This window comes from Phascolarctos cinereus, unplaced genomic scaffold, assembly GCF_003287225.1.
Source record: "Phascolarctos cinereus isolate Bilbo 61053 unplaced genomic scaffold, phaCin_HiC Scaffold_5;HRSCAF=322, whole genome shotgun sequence".
Lineage (NCBI taxonomy): Eukaryota > Metazoa > Chordata > Mammalia > Diprotodontia > Phascolarctidae > Phascolarctos > Phascolarctos cinereus.
In genome coordinates, this window is record NW_027555958.1 from 362396192 (window position 1) to 362417205 (window position 21014).

General features: G+C 35.7%; 1 protein-coding gene across 1 annotated transcript in view; it reads right to left on the reverse strand.

The window, feature by feature from the left end:
- SPATA17 (spermatogenesis associated 17) overlaps positions 1-21014 on the reverse strand; it is a 272232-nt gene that overhangs the window by 191419 nt on the left and 59799 nt on the right. The window contains 1 exon segment of the mRNA XM_020982260.2: positions 1148-1198. Coding sequence (XP_020837919.1) covers positions 1148-1198 — 51 coding nt within the window.

A 21014-nucleotide genomic window follows, 5' to 3' on the forward strand; every position in this document is an offset into this window, starting at 1 on the left:
TGTAGTATCAAGTCAGTGGACCAAAATTTTCATCTAATAGTGAAAAAAAAACTAATTTCCAGACCAAGAATACTTGTTATCTTTATATTTAGCTGTGTGGATAGACTACAGCAGAGGACAACTCTTCAATGCATTCAAGTTGGTCTTTATGAATTGCTATAGTCAAACTTCAACACTATGCAGTCAAACTTGTAATGATACTACTTGAACTTAGGCTATTACTCAGACAAAATACATGAAGTCCCTCTGTAGAACCCATACCCACTCTTTCCAGCTTGGTAGGACCCAGCAGAGCTTGCAGTCTACTGACAGCCTTCAAAAAAAATCAGGCCACCTCTGTGACATACTGAATCATAAGAATTGATTTTTAGTGGTTGTTCCAGGAAAAATTAGGCCCACTACAATTGGTCCTGGTTTAATAACTTCTAGATTATTGCATTCATTTCTGTGCTCCACATTTTATGAGGTACATTGCACAATTGTAGCATGACCAGTAGAGGCTGACCAGGATAATGACAGGAGTTGAAATTCTGCCATATACAGAATCATTGAAGGAACTGGGAATATCTAGCCCAGAGAATAAAAGACATGGAGAAAGTGAACTATTTTCAAATGTGTGAAGAGGTATCATGTGGGAGAGGAATAATTTTTATTTTGTGTGACCTAAGTTATAGGCCAGTAAGTAGGATCCAGTGTAAGAAGGAGCAAACAAGCAATCAGAGCTGTATAAAAAGGGTTGCCTCATGGAATAATATGGTTTTTGCCACTAGAAATAATTAAGCTGAATGATAGTTGTCAGGAATGTTTTGAAGAGGACTTATACATTTGGTAGTATTTGGAACCTATATGACCTTCCTTTTCTTCTATTAAAAGAAGTTTTATTTCTCATATTTAGGGTATTTCTCTTACTACATCTTAGAAACACAACATATTAAAACATACATTTGTATGATTTATATCTTGCCATAAATTTTAACAATGCTCAGATTATTTAGTATAACTTTAACTTTTTAACTATATGATATTTCCTCTCCTTACCATCAGCATATCAATCAAGTTTATATTATTCTAGTTTGCTCATTTTATTAAAAGCAAATTCAGAGCACAATTGACTTTTCATTTGTTTAACAAGTGAAGAAATATTTACCCTGACAGCCATTTCATTGTAGAAATTCATCTTCATAGTCAAATATGCTGTCTGTGAATCAAGAAAAAAAAGATGGCATACATTTCAGTTACACAAAGACAGTGCTCTTATTTTTACACATAAAAGATAAGAATCTTTATACATAATACATAATAAGAGTTCTAGGCTTAGAGAGTATAAAATCAAACTTTGTATTGAAGAGATAGGCTTCCTAATACATAATGCAGACTTAACCAGAAAAATCTATGGTAGTCAAACTAGGAGCTAATGGAGATATATGATCATAAAATGCTCTCCGCTGAGTTTGATAATCAATGGTGCTCTACTGAGAATAGAATAACAAAGCAGAAATATTCACAAGTGCTGGTGACATGTAGTATTGTATGATTTATTCACTGGGGTTCTTTTAGCCAAAACTCACAGAAACATAAAAGGAATTCATATTTCAAGACGTCTGGTTTAATGAAAAATTCAAAGAAATGCTGTCTTCAGTCGAAATCGTTCAAGGATACGGATGCGGTGATGGAACAAAATTGTGCCTTCCAACCATCTGTACAAAATGTTATGTACTTAGCTGCCTCCTGAGTAATCCTTGGGAATTTTGTTTCATTTAATATTCATTTTAACACCATAAAATCATAAATACAGTGATATCATGTTATAGTGAATCCCCTGATATAGAACACTTCCTAAAGTCCTAGCTTCTTTCTAGTAAAGTCAGATCCTTCTACTAGTGTAAAAAAAAAAGCCATTGATACTGTGAATATTCATTTGGTAACATAAGTTTTTTCTAATGGCCATATATCTTTAAACTAAGTCTCAACATCTGTTCCACCTTCTAATTACAGATATTAAATTAACATAATTCAAAACTGTATCATAAAAAGTAAGACATAAGTAGTTAAACCCTTGTGTATGTCCTTTTCAATGCTATATACAACTTTATACATTTTTATTCATTCAATTTCTGTTCACTCAACAAATTAAATGTTGAGTATGTGTCTTAGGTGTCTGGAAACTATCAGAGGGGGAATGCTTTTACTCTTATACTGGGGTACTCCCCCATGGCAAACAAGAATTCACTATAAAAGGGTTTCACTATAATTAGTGTTATTTGGATTGCCTGGTCTGATCGAAAGCAAACTGTCTGTGGAGAGCAGCAGGACTGGATTATTTATCAACAGTCTGGGCAATTAAGAAACAGTTGGCTGCAATACGTTATTTACAAATGAACACAATGATGCTACTTCATTTTAAATTCTCTTTCTTCATTACATCAAGCAAAGCATAATTCTTGTAGCTTAATTAAGGTGAATTTAAAATACTCTCTTTAATATTGTATTACTTCAGATAATATTACAGCAAACATGAAAAAATCCACAAAATATTTTTAAAAGAAGCTTGTCAGAAATCTGTGATTATATGTACTTTTTAAAAGTTGTGTAATGCAAGAGAAAAAAAAACTTAATAGCACCAGCCTTTTTTTCTTGTCCTTCTTACCAGAGCTAACTGATAAATTCCAATAAGTGTGTGTGTGTGTGTGTGTGTGTGTGTGTGTGTTTTTCAGAGGGAGTAGTATTTAACATTTTGGTGTTTTAATTGTAAATATCCAAACACTGAAACTCTTAAATTCTGAAAGGTATAAAATGCTCTTGTATTCTATACTACTAAGACTAAAAGGAGATATGACCTTGGTACTTTGCAACTCTGATTTTTCCTGAGTTTATAGATTGAAAAGGAAATTTTATCTCAGTATATCCTTTTAATATCACCCTGTACCATCACAGAATAAAATAAATATATTCATATAGTTCTTTAGCACAGATGCCTGAGGATGAAAACTGCTTTGGGAGAAAATAATTATTAACTTTATTGGATAAAATATGTGAGTTGTTCTTATAAACAGGGAATAATTCATTCACCATTCCAGAGACAACTCTGATTTAAGGGGGGGAAAAGGAATAGACAAGACACTTCCCCTCTGAAGCTTAACAAAACTATCAAAGACTAAGCATCCTAATTCTAGGGAGTAAAAAACAGGAAAGACAAGTAACAGCTACATTTCCCTTCTACCCTCCGGTAAAAATCTAATAATAACTTACATTTATGTAACACTTGAAACAGTCTCCTCCCAACCATCCTGAGACAGTTTGTGTAACCATTATTAGCCCCATTATGTACATGAGGAAATTGAGGCTTATAGAGTTTAAGATGAAATAAGGATTTGAAGCAAGTCCTTGATTCCAGTTATACTATGTACAATTCATCTTAGAACTTACAGTTAAAATATAATTCTTATGTTCAATATCTCATACTCTTCTTTGAGACTTTGTCTTTCTGACTTAGTCTTCTACTTTTCCTAACTGGAAGTGCAGAAAACATTAATGAGGCACAATCCCACGTATGATGGGAAGCTTTGGAATCTTTGACATGCTCCAACTGGGGATGGTTCATCCCTTCCTTAGTAAACATGCCTATTCTCCACCCCCATCCTGGAAGCCATTCACACTGAACTCAGTATGGACACCCAATCAGGTTTAGCCCTACTGTAGCTCAGAATTCCCAAGGTCAAGCAATGTATCAGCTCAGCTACCGCAATACCAGGGGCTGCAAATGTATGCCACCACACCTGGCAATATCTCATACTTTTTCAAATTCTTCCTCCAAATTTGTGTACTAAATGTTCTTCTCCATTCCACAGTATCAATTAAACAAAATGTATACCAGCTGTTAATGCATAACCAATTTCTCCAAACAATAAAGATGCTTATATTCCCAAGTAAGAGACAACATAGACTAGCGAATAGACAGGTAGTTGCAGAGTAAGGAAAACTAAAGTCTAAGTATAGCCTCCTGCTCATGGTGACCTTGTGATAATGGGACAAGTCACTTAACCTCTCAGTATTCTAGGGAACTTTCTAAGACTATAGGTTGCAGAAAGGTTCCAGACTGCCTTGGGAGAGCGCGTTTTCTCTCCTCAGAACTCCTATATGAATGAAATAACAGGTCTAGTCCTAATCCCACATAAACAAAATACTTGGCTCTTTTCTTTCCAGATATTCATAGAATTATATGTTTCAGAGAAGAATGAGTTTCACAGGCCATAACAAAACGTCCTTAGTTGAAAATTCCCTCTATATTATCACCAATTACTCATCCTGACATCACCCAAACACTTTTGGAGTGATGGAAGAACATACCAACTATTTCTTGAGGCAGCTCATTTTACTTTTGAATAGCTTTAATGATTAAGAAGTATATCATGCATCAATGTTAATTATTACTTCATGTACTTCCAGCTATTGCTCCTGATTCCTCCCTCTGGGGTCAAGAAGAACAGTCTAATTGTTCCTATACAAGACACTTCTAAAACTTGAAGATAGCTATCAGGTCTTCCTCTCCCTCAAGAATTCTCTTACTCAAGGTGAACATCTCCTTCAACTTAGGTTAATGTGCAATTTTTGGCTGTTCCTCAGCATCTTAATTCCCTTTTTCTGAATAAACTGCAATGGCTTCTATTAAAAAACGGTGCTTAGAAGAAAACACAATACTCCAGAGAAGCATACAGTACAATAATCTCTATGTGGACATCCCAGAAAAGTACAACTCAGATTTCATTTAAGGAACACCAGTGATAGGGACCTAATTACTTCCTAAATCAATCTGCTCTACTTTTAGACAGTTCTGTTAGGAATGCTTTTCCTTACAGAGATTCTACCCATTTTTCTGCAACTTCTACCCATTCTCTTAGTTCCACCAAGAAGAAAAGTCTGATTCTTCAGTGTGAAAATGCTTCCATTAGCTGAAAACAGCTATCTTCCTCACCTTCCTCCCCAAGTCTTCTCTTCTGCAGAATAACCATCACCACTCCCAGTTCCCTAGGCTCCCAGGCTATCAATCGGGGCGTCTTACTTAACTCTTCACTATCTCCTCTCCACCCCTTGCTACCTCAGTCCAATATGTTGCTGAGGACCATTGATTTCACCTTTGACTACATCAGCCCAAGATGTTGTTATATTTTTTTCCTGCCATATCACACACTGTAAGCTTTCATTCTCCTAAAACACACTGATCTTTTTTAAATAAAGTACATTCTAGCCATTTCAACCTATATAATACCCGTTAAGTTGATTTTTAATCCAACTATAAAACTTTAGGTTTAGTATTACTACATTTCATCTTACTAGATTCAGTTCAATGTTCTAGCTTGTCAAGATGTTTTTGAATATTATTCTTATTTTTCTGTATATAGCTATGCCCTCCCCAGCTTTGTGTCATTTACAAATGTTATAAGGATGCCACATATTAGGCCTTTATCTGAGAAATTGATGAAAAAATATTAAACAGTATAGAGCTAAGCCCTAGAAAATTCTAATGGAGACTTACTTCTACTCTGACATAAAACTGTTAATGGGTACTCTTCAAGTATGATCATTCAACTATTTCTAAATTCATCTCACCATATTATGTTTTTCCCAATTGTGTATCCTTTCTATAAGAATACATGAGAGATTTTATCAAACACTTTCTAAAATGAAGGTAAACAACAGTATTATTATTATTTTTTAGGCAGTTGGGGTTAAGTGACTTGCCCAGGGTCACACAGCTAGTAAGTGTCAAGTGTTTGGTCCAAGGCCGGATTTGAACTTAGGTCTTCCTGACTTCAGGGCCGGTGCTCTATCCTCTGCGCCACCTAGCTGCCCTCAAACAACATTATTTTATCTATCAGTTTAGTAATCCATTCAACATTAGTCTAGCACAATCTATTCTCATTAAACTGGGAGCTCCTTGAGAGTAGTGACTGTGTTTTGTTTTTCTTTGCATCCCTAGTGCTTAGCACAGTGCCTGGAACATAGTAAGTGCATAATAAATGCTTATTAACTAATTGACTAATGAAGCCATGATGGATATCTGGGACACAACTTCTACTTCTTGATTCTATAGTAAAAGATTGTGGTAGGAATGAGAGAAAGAAGGACTTGAGTTGAACAAGTAGAAGGAAATCACGTAGACAATTTGGAAGGGTTTACCCTAGTGAAGGTTGTCAGAAGTTGAATTTGGGGAAGAAAAGATTTGGTGAAATACAGGAGAAACTGAGGAAATTTTAAAGGAGAAAAAACTCTAGGCACAGATACTGGTCCATAATTTAACTCCAGGTTGAAAGTTGAGTTGGATGGGGCATCTAGGTGGTGCAGTGGATAGAGCACTGGCCCTGGATTCAGGAGGACCTGAATTCAAATACGGCCTCAGATACGTAACAGTTACTAGCTGTGTGACCCTGGGCAAGTCACTTAACCCCACTGCTTAGCTCAAAAAAAAAAGTTGAGTTGGATACTGGACATTTAAGGAGAATATATAAAAATTAAGGAGATTAAGACAAAATGGGCAATTTTGATTATATAAATTTTAAAAGTTTTTGTACAAAATTAAAAATAGGACTTCAGCTGTGAGAAGCTCTTAGACTTAGCTAAATAAAATTAAAATTTTGCTAATACAAAATGTTATTTCTATGATGAGCATTTCTAGAACTACGTCAAATAACAGTAGTAACAATAGACATCTTTTATCACTAGTGTTATTAGGAAAGCTTATGGTACTTTAGATAGATACTTCTGTTTATGTTAAGAAAAGACCATTTTATTTTTAGGCTTTCAATCATTTTAAAAATAATAGCCTCTTTTTTTGTTGCAAATAAATATAGGACAGTTTTTATTTTGGCTTATAGAAAATGCTGAAGGTGCAAAAGACTCACAGGAACCCATAAACAAATACAGAAACACATAAAGCAATCAAATAATACATTAGCTCTAAGAAGGAAAATGAACTTTGGGTCACCATTGGGGTTACCTTTTGACATTCTGGTGGGTCGAGTCCTCTTTCAAACAATCCCGCAGTTTCCCAAAGACTCATAGTACCACCCTGTGGTTTAGACTCCCCCACAAGGTAAACACACTTTGTGGTTTGCTGAATAAATAATCTCTTTCTCTTCAGACCTGAACTGTACAAATAACTCACTAGCTTTGCTTTCCAAAATAGGATGCCCTTAGGAATCATGTGGACTATCCTCTTCTTTCTTCAAAGAGCAATGCTGTATCAGAAAATTCCCTCCTCTCTCTAGAAGATCCAATCCCCAAATTTTCCCTCCCCATCCAAACTCTTAGATCCAATGATACTGGTTTCCTCCCTGTTCCTCAAACAAGACATTCTACTCTAGGCATTTTCACTGGCATTCCCCCATGTCTGGAATGTTCTCCTCCCTCATTTCTGCCTTCTGGCTTCCCTTTAGGCTCCCCCAAAATCCTGTCTTCTACTTCTCAATTCTAGTGCCTTCTCTCTGTTGATTATTTCCTATTTATCCTGTATATAGCTTGCTTATACATAGCTGTTTACTTCGGTTCCCTCATTAGATTGCAATCTCATTTTTTTCAGTCACCATTTCCTTCTCCAGCTCCTTTTTTTTCCTTTTTTTACCATAATTTTTAAAAAAATATAAATTTATTTATTTGTAGTTATCAGCATTCATTTCCACAAGTTTCTGAGTTTCAAATTTTCACCCTGTCTCCCCCTCCCCCCTCCCCAAGATGGCACGCATTCTGAATATCCCTTTCCCTAGTCTGTCCTCTTTTCTTTCTCTCCACCCCCCTTCTCTTATCCCCTTCCCCTTCTATTTTCCTGTAGGGCAGGATAGACTTCTGTACCCCATTTCCTCTATTTCTTATTTCCCGATAGCATGTGAAAACTTTTTTTTAAACATATGTTTTTAAAACTTTAGGTTTCAAATTTTCTCTCTTTCTCCCTCCCCACCCACCCTCATTGAAAAGGCAAGCAACTCAATATAGCTTGTACATGTGCAATTATGCAAAACACTTCCATAGTAGATATGTTGTGAAAAACTAACTCTATTTCCATTAATCCTATCCTGCCCTCCCATTTATTCTATTCTTTCTTTTGACCCTGTTCCTCCTCAGAAGTATTTACTTCTGATTACACCCTTTTCTAGTCTGCCCTTCTCTCTATCAACCCCCTGCTCTCTTGTCCCCTTCTCCCCCTATTTTCTTGTAGGGTAAGACAAACTTCCATACCCAATTGAATGTGCATGTTATTCCCTCCTTTAGCCAAATCCTATGAGAATAAGATTTACTCATTCCCTCTCACCTTCCCCTGCTTCCCCTCCACTGTAAGAGACTTATCTGTTTTTTCTTTGTGAGATAATTTACCCCATTCTACCTCTCCTTTTCTTCTTCTCTGAGTATAATCTTCCCTCATCCCTTAATTTTATTCTCCAGACATGACCCCTTAATCTTCAATCTTCAACTCACCCTGTGCCTTCTATCTATCTATCTATCTATCTATCTATCTATCTATCTATCTACATACATATAATTTTTTTCCTCCAGCTACCCTAATACTGACGAAGGTCTCATGAGTTACAAATATCATCTTTCCATGCAGGAATGTAAACAGTTCAATCTTAATAAGTCTCTTATGATTTCTCTTTCCTGTTTACCTCTTCATGTTCCACTTGAGTCCTGTATTTGAAAGTCAAATTTTCTATTCAGCTCTGGTCTTTTCATCAAGAATGCTTGAAAGTCCTCTATTTCACTGAATACCCATTTTTTCCCTGAAGGATTATACTCAGTTTTTCTGGGTAGGTGATTCTTGGTTGTAATCCTATCTCCTTTGCCCTCCAGAATATTATATTCCATGCCCTGTGGTCCTTTAATGTAGAAGCTGCTAAATCTTGTGTTATCCTGATTATGTTTCCACAGTACTTGCATTGTTTCCTTCTGGCAGCTTGTAATATTTTCTTCTTGACCTGGGGACTCTGGAATTTGGCTATTAATATTCCTAGGAGTTTTCCTTTGGGGATCTCTTTCAGGAGGAGATCTGTGGATTCTTTCAATTTCTATTTTGCCCTCTGGTTCTACTATATCAGGGCAGTTTTCCTTGATAATTTCTTGAAAGATGATGATCATGGCTTTCACATAGTCAAATAATTTTTAAATTCTCTCTCCTGGATCTATTTTCCAGGTCAGTTGTTTTTCCAATGAGATATTTCACATTGTTTTCTATTTTTTTCATTCTTTTGGATTTGTTTTACAGTGTCTTGATTTCTCATAAAGTCACTATCTTCCAATTGCTCTATTCTAATTTTTAAGGAAGTATTTTCTTCAGTAGTCTTTTGGACTTCCTTTTCCATTTGGCCAATTTTTCTTTTTAGGTCATTTTTCTCCTCATTGGCTTTTTGGACCTCTTTTGCCACTTGGGTTAGCCTATTTTTTAAGGTGTTAATTTCTTCAGTATTTTTTGGGTCTCCTTTAGCAAGCTGTTGACTTGTTTTTCATGATTTTCTTGCATCACTCTCGTTTCTCTTTCCAGTTTTTCCTCTACTTCTCTTACTTGCTTCTCAAAATCCCTTTTGAGCTCTTCCAAGGCCTGGGAATGACTCATATTTTTCTTGGAGGCTTTGGATGTAGGAGCTTTGACTTTGTTGTCTTCTTCTGGTTATATATTTGATCTTCTTTATCACCAAAGTAAGATAATATAGTCTGACTCTTTTTGCGCTGCTTGCTTATGATTCTGGCCAATTAGTTGAGTTTTAAACCCTTTGTTAAGGTAAGAGTCTGCTTCCAATGTGGAGATTGTACTGTCCCAAGCTGCAGGGGTTTGTGCAGCTGTTTTCAGAGATACTTGTAGGGACCTGTAAATTTTCAATTCTTGCAAGGTGGTATGGTAAGGGGCGACGTGTTTACTCCTTTCCTGGCCTGTGACCACAAGAATTCCTTTCTGTCCTGTAACTGTGAGGAAGGATTCCTCTCCACAGCCAGTACAAGCTCCACCATGCCAGTGTTCCTCCTCATCCCAGCACTGCCACCCAGAACTGTGACCCAGATCCAAACACTGGCAAAGCAAGAGATTCCTGCCTCTGCACTGGCAAAGAGATCCCTGAGATCCCTCTCTTATCAGCCACTGGATTCCCCCTCAATCTGTGGGCCGGAAGCTCGGGAAGCAGCTACCCCACCCTGGACCACGCTCTTGGGGAATGAAGCTGAAACCCCGCCTTTCTTTCTCAGCACCGACAGAAACAGACTCTTCCCACAGACCTTCTAAGTTGTCTCAAAATAATAGCCTCTTTACTAATATTTTATTTGATATCTTTATATTAATAGTCTTACTGATATTGTTTTATATATTTTTCTGCCTTCTCCCACCCTGGTTTGGAAATCAGGCCCATATCTGTCTCATAGAAAGAGTTTCATAAAATACCTTCCCCCCCCCCCATTTTTCACAAACTAGGTAGCATAGCAAGTAGGAGGCATAGTGAATAGTGTTTGGCTTGGAGTCAGGAAGATCTGGTTAAATTTCTGTTTCAGACACTGGCTCAGTTGTAAAATGTGACCTTCATATATAAAACAGAAATAATAACTACCCAATTCACAGATTTATAGTGAGAATCAAAAGAATCAAAAGGGATAATGTATACAAAAGTATATTAAAAAACTTAAAACACAATATCAATATTATAGGGTACTCAGTCCAGGAGGTTAAACTAAGCAAAGCAGGTGATGGCAAATGCAGAATTACATGGAATTTTGAGCATTCTATGAAGGGAAGCTATGAGAAGAGTTTTTTGCTATGCTCTCCAGGACTCCACTCAGAGGGGCAGAAGCAACTGAGAGTACTAATGATGGAAGCCAATCTACAAAAGTAAGATTTTGGATGGCTGATGCTCCTGTGGTCTTGAGGAGCAAGAATAATCACAGAAGACATCATTCCTGCAAGTTAAAATGAACCAGCTATCTCTATTGGCTTTTTCCCTTTTCCCTTCTCCAGAAAACAGCAAGGTGTGGGGAGCTGCCTCTATCCATTCCAACCCCACACCAGCAATGTCATCTGGAACTAAAGCAATTTAATTTCTTTGCCCAACAGACAGTAGGCCCAGAAAGTCCAGCTGTGGAATAGAGTTTAGTTGCAAAGAAGTAGGCACAGGAAGCCCGGCAAAGTGACATGCCCAGCAGAGACATTGCATCCAGAGAGACCAGCATAAGGACACCAGAAGAGAAAATCTATAGAGGTAATAGAGTGCAAGAAGTGTGACTTACTGTAGATATGTGTTCCCTATATCTGTGCCTCTCTACTAGTATATTCTGTGTGTGTGTGTGTGTGTGTGTGTGTGTGTGTGTGTTCACTTTTCTCACAGCTGCCACATGTGTTTGTGGAATGATATGCCCACGTTTATGGGGCACATATTTTGTTCTTAGTTTATGCTATGTCATTTTGGTAAATGCCTTCACTTCAAGTTAAATATACCAAATGGCACATTATGAAAGGTGGAAATACAGCAGGAGGGTGAACTATAAATTTAGGGTTGTAGATTCATAGACTATCTCAAATCTGGGGAAGTTACCTGATGGGATATCCAACAAATATGAGCTGGGGATGATTGCACCCAGAAAGAATAACAACAACAGCAACAACTACTAGCATTTATATGGTGCTTTAAAGTTTGCAAAGCATAGTACACGTTACCTCATTTGATCCTCACAACAACCCTGTGATGTACGAGCTATTATCATCCCTATTTTACAAACTGGGAAACTAAATGGACCTTTATGTTACAGTGCATTTCTTATAAGCAGCAACTTATTGGATTTAGCTTATTAATTTAATCTGAACCTTCTTCCATTTTATTCACAGGTTAAGCTAACATTCAAGGTGTAATTGCAAATTTAGTCTCCATAAAATCCTGCTATATTTTTCTCTATGGCCTGTTATTATACTGGTATTCTTATTCAATGCATGTTAACTCTTAATGAAGGAAATCCAGGTGGATAAAGAAAATGCCCTCTACTAATGCAGATCAGGAGTTGCCTCAGATACTAAGAGTTTAAGTGACTTAATTAGTCAAGCACCCAATGTGTGTCAGAGAATAGACTTAAAACTAGGTTGCCCCGACTCTAAGGCCATCTCTCTATCCACTATGCCATACTGTTTTCCCTCTCTTTTCAATACTTAAGACATATGAATCAAATGACACAACTTCTAAATACTTGAATGGAAAAAATAAATAAATTATAAGGAGAAATAGAATAAAATGATAACAGTAGGGAATCTCAATCTGTTTCTATCAGTCCTAGATAAATCTAACAAAAGAAAAAAAGAGAGAAATTAAGGAACTGAATAGAAATTTAGAAAAATTGGATGATAGACATCTGATGATTATTAGTGAACAGAAGTAGAAAAGAGGATGTATATGTGTATATATAAATATATGCTTATATATAAATAGATTTGTGTATGTGTGTGTATGCTGTGCATGACATATTTTCAAAAACTGATTATGACTTAGGCTATAAAAACCTCACAAGTGCCAAAATGTAGAAATATTATACATATCCTTTGCTAATCACAATATAATAAAAAATTATATTAAACAAAGGGTCACTAAAAAGTATTGAAAATCTACTGGACTAAAAAAAAATTTAAGAATTGCTATGCTCAAAAACAACTCATAGAAATGATAGAGAATATAATAAAAAGTAATGATAACAATGAGACAACATACCAAAATTTTTTGAATACTGCCAAAGTAGCAATTAGGGAAAAAATCATTCTCTAAACACTTTTATTAACAAAAAAGGGAATGAACAGTACAATGAATTGGCAATGCAACTAAAAATACTAAAAAAAAACTCCAACAGAATAAAACTCTAATTAAAGACCGAATTAGAAATCAAGATAATCAAAGAAGAAATCAACAAAATTGAAAACAAAAAAACCCAATGAGTTAATAAATAAAAAAGTTGTTTTACTGGGGGAAAACTACAAAATACCTAAATTATTTTGAATAAAATGGAGAAATAAAAAACCAAATTACCAGTATCAAAAAAGAAAAAGGAGAATTCAAGACAAATGAAGATGAATTAAAGATATGATTAGAAACTTTAGCTCAATTAAATGTAAATAAGCTTGACAGCTTATCAGAACAAGAAAGGGAAAATTTGAACAACTCAATTTCAAGTGAAATTGAACAAGTTATAAATGAACTAAAAAAAGAAAAAAACCTCAGGACCATGGTGATTTACTAGTGAATTCTATTAAACACTGAAAGAACAATTAATTTCAAAATTTCATAAAATGTTTGCAAAATTAGCAAACTTCTTCTGTGACACAGTAAGGTCTTGGTACATAAAACAGGGATCATTTAAAAAAAACAAACAGAAAAATAAAGCTATAGCCCAACATCCATACTGCAAATTAATGAAAATTTTAAACAAAATATGAGAAAAGATACTGAAACAAGATATCACAAAGATTATATACATTGTGAACAAATTGGAGTTATACCAGCCATTAACACTAAGGAAAATTAGAAAGTTATTTAATCACATTAATAGCAAAATGAATAAAAATCATGATTATATCAATAGATACAAAGATGGCTTTTTTTTTTACAAAAGACATATATTTTTATTTAAAACATTAGAAAATATGGTGATAAATAGCCTTTTCTTAAAATGATAAATTTTATATACCTAAAACAAGAGCCACCACTATATGCAACAGAGATGAACTAGAATCCTTTCTAATAAAATCAGGGGTGAAACATGGATGTCCATTGTCACCACTTCTATTTGACATGAAAGCTAGCTATGGGAATGACAAGAAAAGGAAATTGAGGGAAAATTATAGGTAAAGAATAAAATTTTCACTTTTTGCTGATAGGAGTCAACTAAAAATTAACTGAAAAAGTAATAATTTCAGCAAACTTGCAGGATACAACATAAATCTATATAAATAATCTCCATTTCTATATAATACCAATAAAACCCAACAGGAAGAGATGGAAAGAAAATATCCATGTAAAGTAATTACAGAATGTGTAAAATACTTGGGAGTCTACGTACCAATACATACACAATAACAATATAAATACAACTACAAATAACTGTTTATAGAAATAGACATAAATAATTGTGAAAATCTTATTTGCTATAGGTAAGATGAGATATAAGAATACAAATGACAATATTAGTTAAATTAACTTACTTTTTTAATACGATACATTTGATTTTATAATAAAAGTAATACTAGGTATCTGCAGCTTGTTACTTGAAACAATCTTACTCCAGTATTCCTCTCTACTTTTGCTCTCCTTCTAGATCCAAATACATGTCTTTTTTCTTCTCTAACCCCTAGTTTTTGGTGGTTTGTTTTTTAATAAACAGCCCTTGATTTCTAGTCTTGCTTGAAGTAATCACCTCATCTCACCTTCAGGCTCTACCTTTAGTGTCTCTTTTTTTAAGTCTTAAATTTATTTATTTTTAATATTAATTTTTTAAAAATGGAGTTCCAACTCTCTTCCCCCCAACAGGTCCTCCCACATCTATCAAGAAGGCAAGCAATATGATATCAAATATACATGTGAAGTCATGAAAAACATATTTCCGTATTAGCTATGTTGCAACAACAAAAAGGCAAGAATAAAATTATGCTTCAAGCTGCACTCAGAGTTCATCAGTTCTCTTTCTGGTGGTGGATAGCATTTTTGTTCATGGAACCTTTGGAATTGTGTTGGATCACTGTCTTGATCAGAGTAACTACTCTTTCACAGTTGAACATCTTCACAATACTGCTGTTTCTGCATACTATGTTCTCCTGGTTCCACTCACTTAACTTTGCATGACTTCTTATGAGTCTTCCCAGGTTTCTTTGAAACCATTTTTTCTCAACATTTCTTATAGCACAATAGTATTCTATCATAATCATATTCTACAACATGTTCAGGGCATCCCCTGAATTTCCAATTCTTTGCCACTACAAAATGAGCTGTTACAAATAATTGTGTTCTTAAAGGTTATTTTCCCTTTTCTTTGTTCTCTTTGTTATATAGGCCTAATAGTGGTATTCCTGGGTCAAAGGGTATGCACAGTTTTGTAGCTTTTAGGGAATAGTTCCAAATTTTCTCCAGAATGGTTGGACCAGTTCAAAAGTCAACCAAGAATGCATTAGTGTCCCTACCTTTTCATATCCCAGCCAGTTTTTGATGTTTTTTCCTTTTCTGTCATGTTAGTCATACCTGATAAATGTGAAGTGATACCTGAGAGTTGTTTTACTTTGTATTTCTCTAGTCTATAGTGATTAATAACATTTTTATGTAACTGCTGAGGGCTTTGATATCTTCTTCTGAAAACTGCCTGTTCATATCCTTTGGCCATTTATCAATTGGGGAACGGTTCTTATTTTTTATAAATTTGACTCATTTAAGTATCTATTTGAGAAAGAAAGCCTTTATCAAAGAAACAATATATATTTTTCCCAGTTTCCTGCCTTCCTTCTACTTTTGGCTATATTGGTTTTGTTTGTGCAAAAACTTCTTTAATTTCATGTAATCAAAATGATCCATTTTACTTCCTGTGATCCTCTCTATCTCTTGCTTGGTCATAAACTCTCCCTTATCTAGAGATCAGACAGGTGAATTTTTTCATGCTCCCCTAATTTACTTATGATATCTCCCTCTAAGTATAGATCATTTATCCATTTTTACCTTTTCTTGGTATACAGTGTGAGTTGTTGGTCTATGCCTAGTTTCTGCCAAAGTGCTTTCTAGTTATCTCAGCAATTCTTGTCAGTTGGTGAGCTCTTGCCCCCAAACATTTGGATCTTTGTATTTAACAAACTACTAGATTACTACAGTTATTTACTATTGTGTGTTTCGTACTTAATCTATTTTGCCAGATCGGTTTGTTGATTATCACTTTGTAATACAGTTTAAAATATAATACTGCCTATGCCCCCTTTCTTTACATTTTTTTTCATTAATTCCCTTAACATTCTTGACCTTTTGTTCTTCCAGAAGAATTTTGTTATTTTTTCTTCTTGGTGTTGTTCAGTCATGTCTGAAGCCCATTTGGGCTTTTCTTAGTTAAGATCTTGGAGGAGTTTGCCATTCCTTCTGCAGCTTATTTTACAGATGAAGAAAGTATGGTATATAGGGTTAAGTGACTTATCCAGGGTCACACAGTCAGTAAGTATCTGAGGCCAGATTTGAATTCAGGAAGATAAGTTTTCCAAACTTCAGGCCCGGCACTCTATTCATGGTACCACCCAGCTCTATTTATTTTTCTAGCTCTAGAAAATAATTATTTAACAGTTTGATTTGTATAGTACTGAATAAGTAAATTAATGTAGATAAAATTGTCATTTTTATTATATTAGCTTGGCCTATCCATGAGCAATTAATATTTTTCCATTCACTTAGATCTGTCTTTATTTGTGTGAAAAATGTTTTGTAATTGTGTTCATATAGTCCCTGGGTTTGTCTTAGCAGGTAGAATCCTAAATATTTTACACTGTTTACAGTTATTTTAAATGTAATTTCTCTTTCTATCTCTTGCTACTGGGTTTTGTTGGTAGTATATAGAAATGTTGATGATTTTATGTGGGTATATTTTATATCCTGCAATTTTGCTAAAGTTGTTAAGTGTTTCAACTACTTTTTTTAGTCAACTATGTAGCATTCTTTAAGATTACCATTATATCATCTGCCAATACAGCCAAGATGGAAGAGTAAAAGTAGTGGCTTGCTTGAACTGTCCCCTAAACACCTCTAAATACTTGTAAAAAAATGGCTCTAAACAAATTCTGAAGCAGCAGAACCTAGAAAAAGACAGAGTGAAACAAATTTCCAACCCAAGACAACCTGGATGGTTGATTAGAAAGGTATATCGCACCTGGCTGGGAGAGGAATGCAGTTCAGCATGTGCGTGCAGGCCTCAGCGAACCTAGAGCAGGCCTCAGAGGACTGAATCACAGGCAGCTGTAGTGGTTTCCATACTTTTCAACCCATGACCACCAAAGACAACTTAGAAGGCCAGTAGGAAAAGTCTGTGTCTGCAGTGAGAGAGAAGCAAGTGGTCCGAGCTCCAGTACCTGAGCATAGCCCCAGGATGGTGGCTGCCTCCAGAGCTTCTGCCCACAGACAGAGGGGAAATCAGGGACCTCTTTGCTGGTACAAGATTCTCTTGCTTTGCCCATGCTTGGATCTGGGTCAATTATTGTCATTCTTTTGGATGAAGTTATTGATTGTTTCTATGATTCATTGTTTGACCCACTAATTCTTTAGGATTAGATTATTTAGTTTCCAACAAATTTATAGTCTATCTTTCTATGGCCCTTTATGACACATAATTTTTATTGTATCATGATCTGAATAGGATGCATTTAATATTTCTGCCTTTCTGCATTGGATTGTGAGGTTTTTATGCTGTAGTACATGGTCAATTTTTGTGTATGTACCATATACCACCAAGAAAACAAAAGTATATTCCTTTCTATCCCCATTCAATTTTCTCCAGAGGTCTAACATACCTAACTTTTCTGAAATTCTATTCATCTCCTTAACTTCTTTCTTGTTTATTTTGTGGTTAGATTTATCTAGTTCAAAGAGGGGGAGCTTGAGGTCTCTCACAAGTATAGTTCGGCTGTGTATTTCTTCCTGTAATTCCCTGAATCTCTCCTCTAAGAATTTGGATACTATACCATTTGCTGCATATATGTTTAGTAATGATGTTACTTAATTGTCTACTGTGCCTTTTAGCAGGATGTAGTTTCCTTCCTTATCTCTTTTAATTAGATCTATGTTTTGCTTTTACATTGTCTGAGATCAGGATTGCTACCTCTGCTTTTTTTTTTACTTCAGCTGAAGCACAATATACTCTACTCCAGCCTTTTACCTTTACCTTGTGTGTATCTCTTACAAATGTGTTTACTGTAAACAACATATTGTGGGATTATAGTTTTTAATCCATTCTCCTATCTGGAGAGAGTTCATCTCATTCACATGCACATTTATGATTACTGTGTCTTTTTCTTCATCCAATTCCCCCCACCCTGGTTTATACTTTTCTTTCTTATTTTCTCCCTTTCCCTCCTCACTATGGTTTTGCTTTTGATGATGCCCTCCCTCAATCTGCCCTCTTTCTATCAGGCCCTCCCTTTTTTTTCCCTTTCCCTTTACCACTTCTTCACTCCCTTCTATCCCACCTTCAATTTTCTTTCCCCTTTCCCCTCCTATTGCCTATATGGCCATCTAAATTGCTATACTTGAGTATGTTATTGCCTCCTTGAACCAAATCTGATGAGAGTAAAGTTCAAACAATGATCATCTCCCTCCCTTCTTTCTCTCTACTATAATATGTCTTTGTGCCTCTTCATGTGATGTAATTTATCCTTTTCTGCCTCCTCCTTTTCTCTTCTCCCATTACACTGCCTTTTTACCACTTCATTAGGTATTTTACCATCACATGAAAGTCAACTCAAACCCACCCCCTTCTATGTATGTCCTTTCTAAATGTCATAATAAAGATACAGCTCCCAGGAATTATAAGTATCATCTTCCCATGTAAATAGTTTACCCTTATTGAATAAGATGTTTTTTTCCCCTGTTTACCTTTTCATGTTTCTCTTGAGTCTTGTATTTGAATATCAAATTTTCAATTGGTCTCTAGTCTTTTCAGCAGGAAAGTCTGGAAGTCCCCTATTTCATTGAATGTCTATCTCCTTCCCTGAAAGATTATGCTTAATTTTGTTGAGTAGTTGATCCTTGGTTGTAACCCAAGTGCCTTTGCCTTATGGAATATCATGTTGCAAGCCCTCTGATTTTTTAATGTAGAAGCTGCAAGGTCTTGTGTAATCCTGACTATGATTCTATGATATTTAAATTGTTTCTTTCTTTCCACTTACAGGATTTTCTCCTTGATCTGATAATTCTGGGATTTGGCTACAATATTCCATAGTGTTTTCAATTTGGGATCTCTTTCAGGAGGTGATTGGTGGATTCTTTAGATGACTATTTTACCCTCTGGTTGTAGGGCCTCAGGGCAGTTTTTCTTTATGATCTCCTGAAAGATGCTGTCTAGGCTTTTTTTTTTTTATCATGGCTTTCAGGAAGACCAATAATTCTTAAGTTATCTGTCTTAGATCTATTTTCCAGGTCAGTTGTTTTTCCAATGAGGTATTTTACATTTCTATGTTTTCATTCTTTTGAATTGTTTTGACTGATTCTTGATGTCTCATAGAGTCATTAGCTTCCAATTGCCCAATTCTAATTTTTAATGAATTGCTTCAGTTAGGTTTTGTACCTCCTTTTCCATTTGACCCATTTTACTTTTTAGAGAATTCTTCTCTTCATTGACTTTTTGTTCCTCCTTTTCCATTTGGCCAGTTCTACTTTTTAAGGAGTTGTTTTCTTCAGTACACTTTTTTCCCATTTTGTCAGCTATATTTTTAAATGAATTGTTCAATTTTTCTTCCACCTCTCTTATTTGACTTTTAAAATTCTTCTTGAGCTCTTCCAAGAAGGCTTTTTGGGCTTGAGACCAGTTCATATCTCCCTCTGAGGTTTCAGATATGGGTATATTGACAATGTTGTCCTCTCCTGAATTTGCATTTTGATCTTCCCTGTCACCACACTTCTCTATGGTCATTGTTTTTCTATGTTGCTTTTTGCTCATGTTGTTTGCCTTTTTTTCTGGCTTTTAAAGTTGATTTCTGCTTCTGGGGCACAGGGAACACTGTCTCAGATTTCTTATGCTGGGGGCTAGGGACCTAGTTACTGATTGCTGAGGTGGGGTTTGCCATTAGCTTGCTGAGATGCATCCCTTCCAGTATTGGTCCCCTTCAGCCACAGTAACAGGGACATTTCTTGTTAATCCCCCTAGCCCCTCGAGCTAAAAGACTATTGTATCTTATCTTCCTGCTGACCACTATTTCAGAATTTTTCCCGGAGCAATATTCTCTGGGTTTTTCAAGGTCAATAAGGGACAGTGAACGTGACTTACTGCTTACTCTGCCATCTTGGCTCCCAGAAGTTGAAATAGGTGACTTTCAAACATTCAGTCTGTGAGCTAATAGCTCCAGGAGCAGCCATTGTCACTGCTGTTGCCATCTATACTGGTACTGGTTCAGTCACTCTTGAGGTCTGCTCCTGGTTTGCTGGTGGCAGGGCTGTATTGGCATGCCCTGCAGACCTGCGCTGGACTGTGATTCTCTCTCACCTAATTCTGACAGACCCCCCATCCCACCCCCACCCCCTCCTGCTGACATTCTATGTTTTCTCTGGCATCTATGAGCTGAGAAGACTGGAAACCACCACTGCTGCCAGTGATTCAGTCTCCCAAGGCCTGCTCCAGGTTTTCTTAGTACAGGTCTGCACTGTACCCTGCACAGTGGATGCTCTTCTCTCATGCCAGTGCAACAAACCTTTCCTGTTGACCTTCCAGGTTTTTTTGCCCTGGAAATTGCCTCAATCTATCTCTTTGTGGGTTATGCCACTTTAGAATTTGTTCAGAGTCACTTTTCAGAGGTATTTGTAGGGTTTGGGGGGAAAGCTCAGGCAAGTCCCTTCTTTCATTCTGCCATCTTGGCTATGCCTCGCAAAATAATTCCTAATAAGTGCTTTAATTTCATCTTCATTGGAGGTTCAGTCATCTTTTTCATTATTGAGCCTAGTAATTTGGTTTTCTTCTTTTTTTAATCAAATTAAAAAGTGATTTATCTATTTTATTGTTTTCTCCCCATAAAACCAGCTCCTAATTTTATGAGTTCAACTTGTTTTATTGTTTTATTTTATTTTTAATTTATGGAATAAAATAAGCATTTCCATAACATAGTACAATAAAAAGTTGATTGCATATGAAACTGCAAAGCTACAATATACAGCTTGCTATTCCTTTCAAATATGTTTTTGTTTTTTAGTGTTTAATTAATTTATTTTGATTTATCTACAATCACTTCCATGAGCTTTTGGGTTTTAAATTTTTCTCTCCCTCCCTCCCTCCCTCTCTCAGCTTGCAATCTGATATAG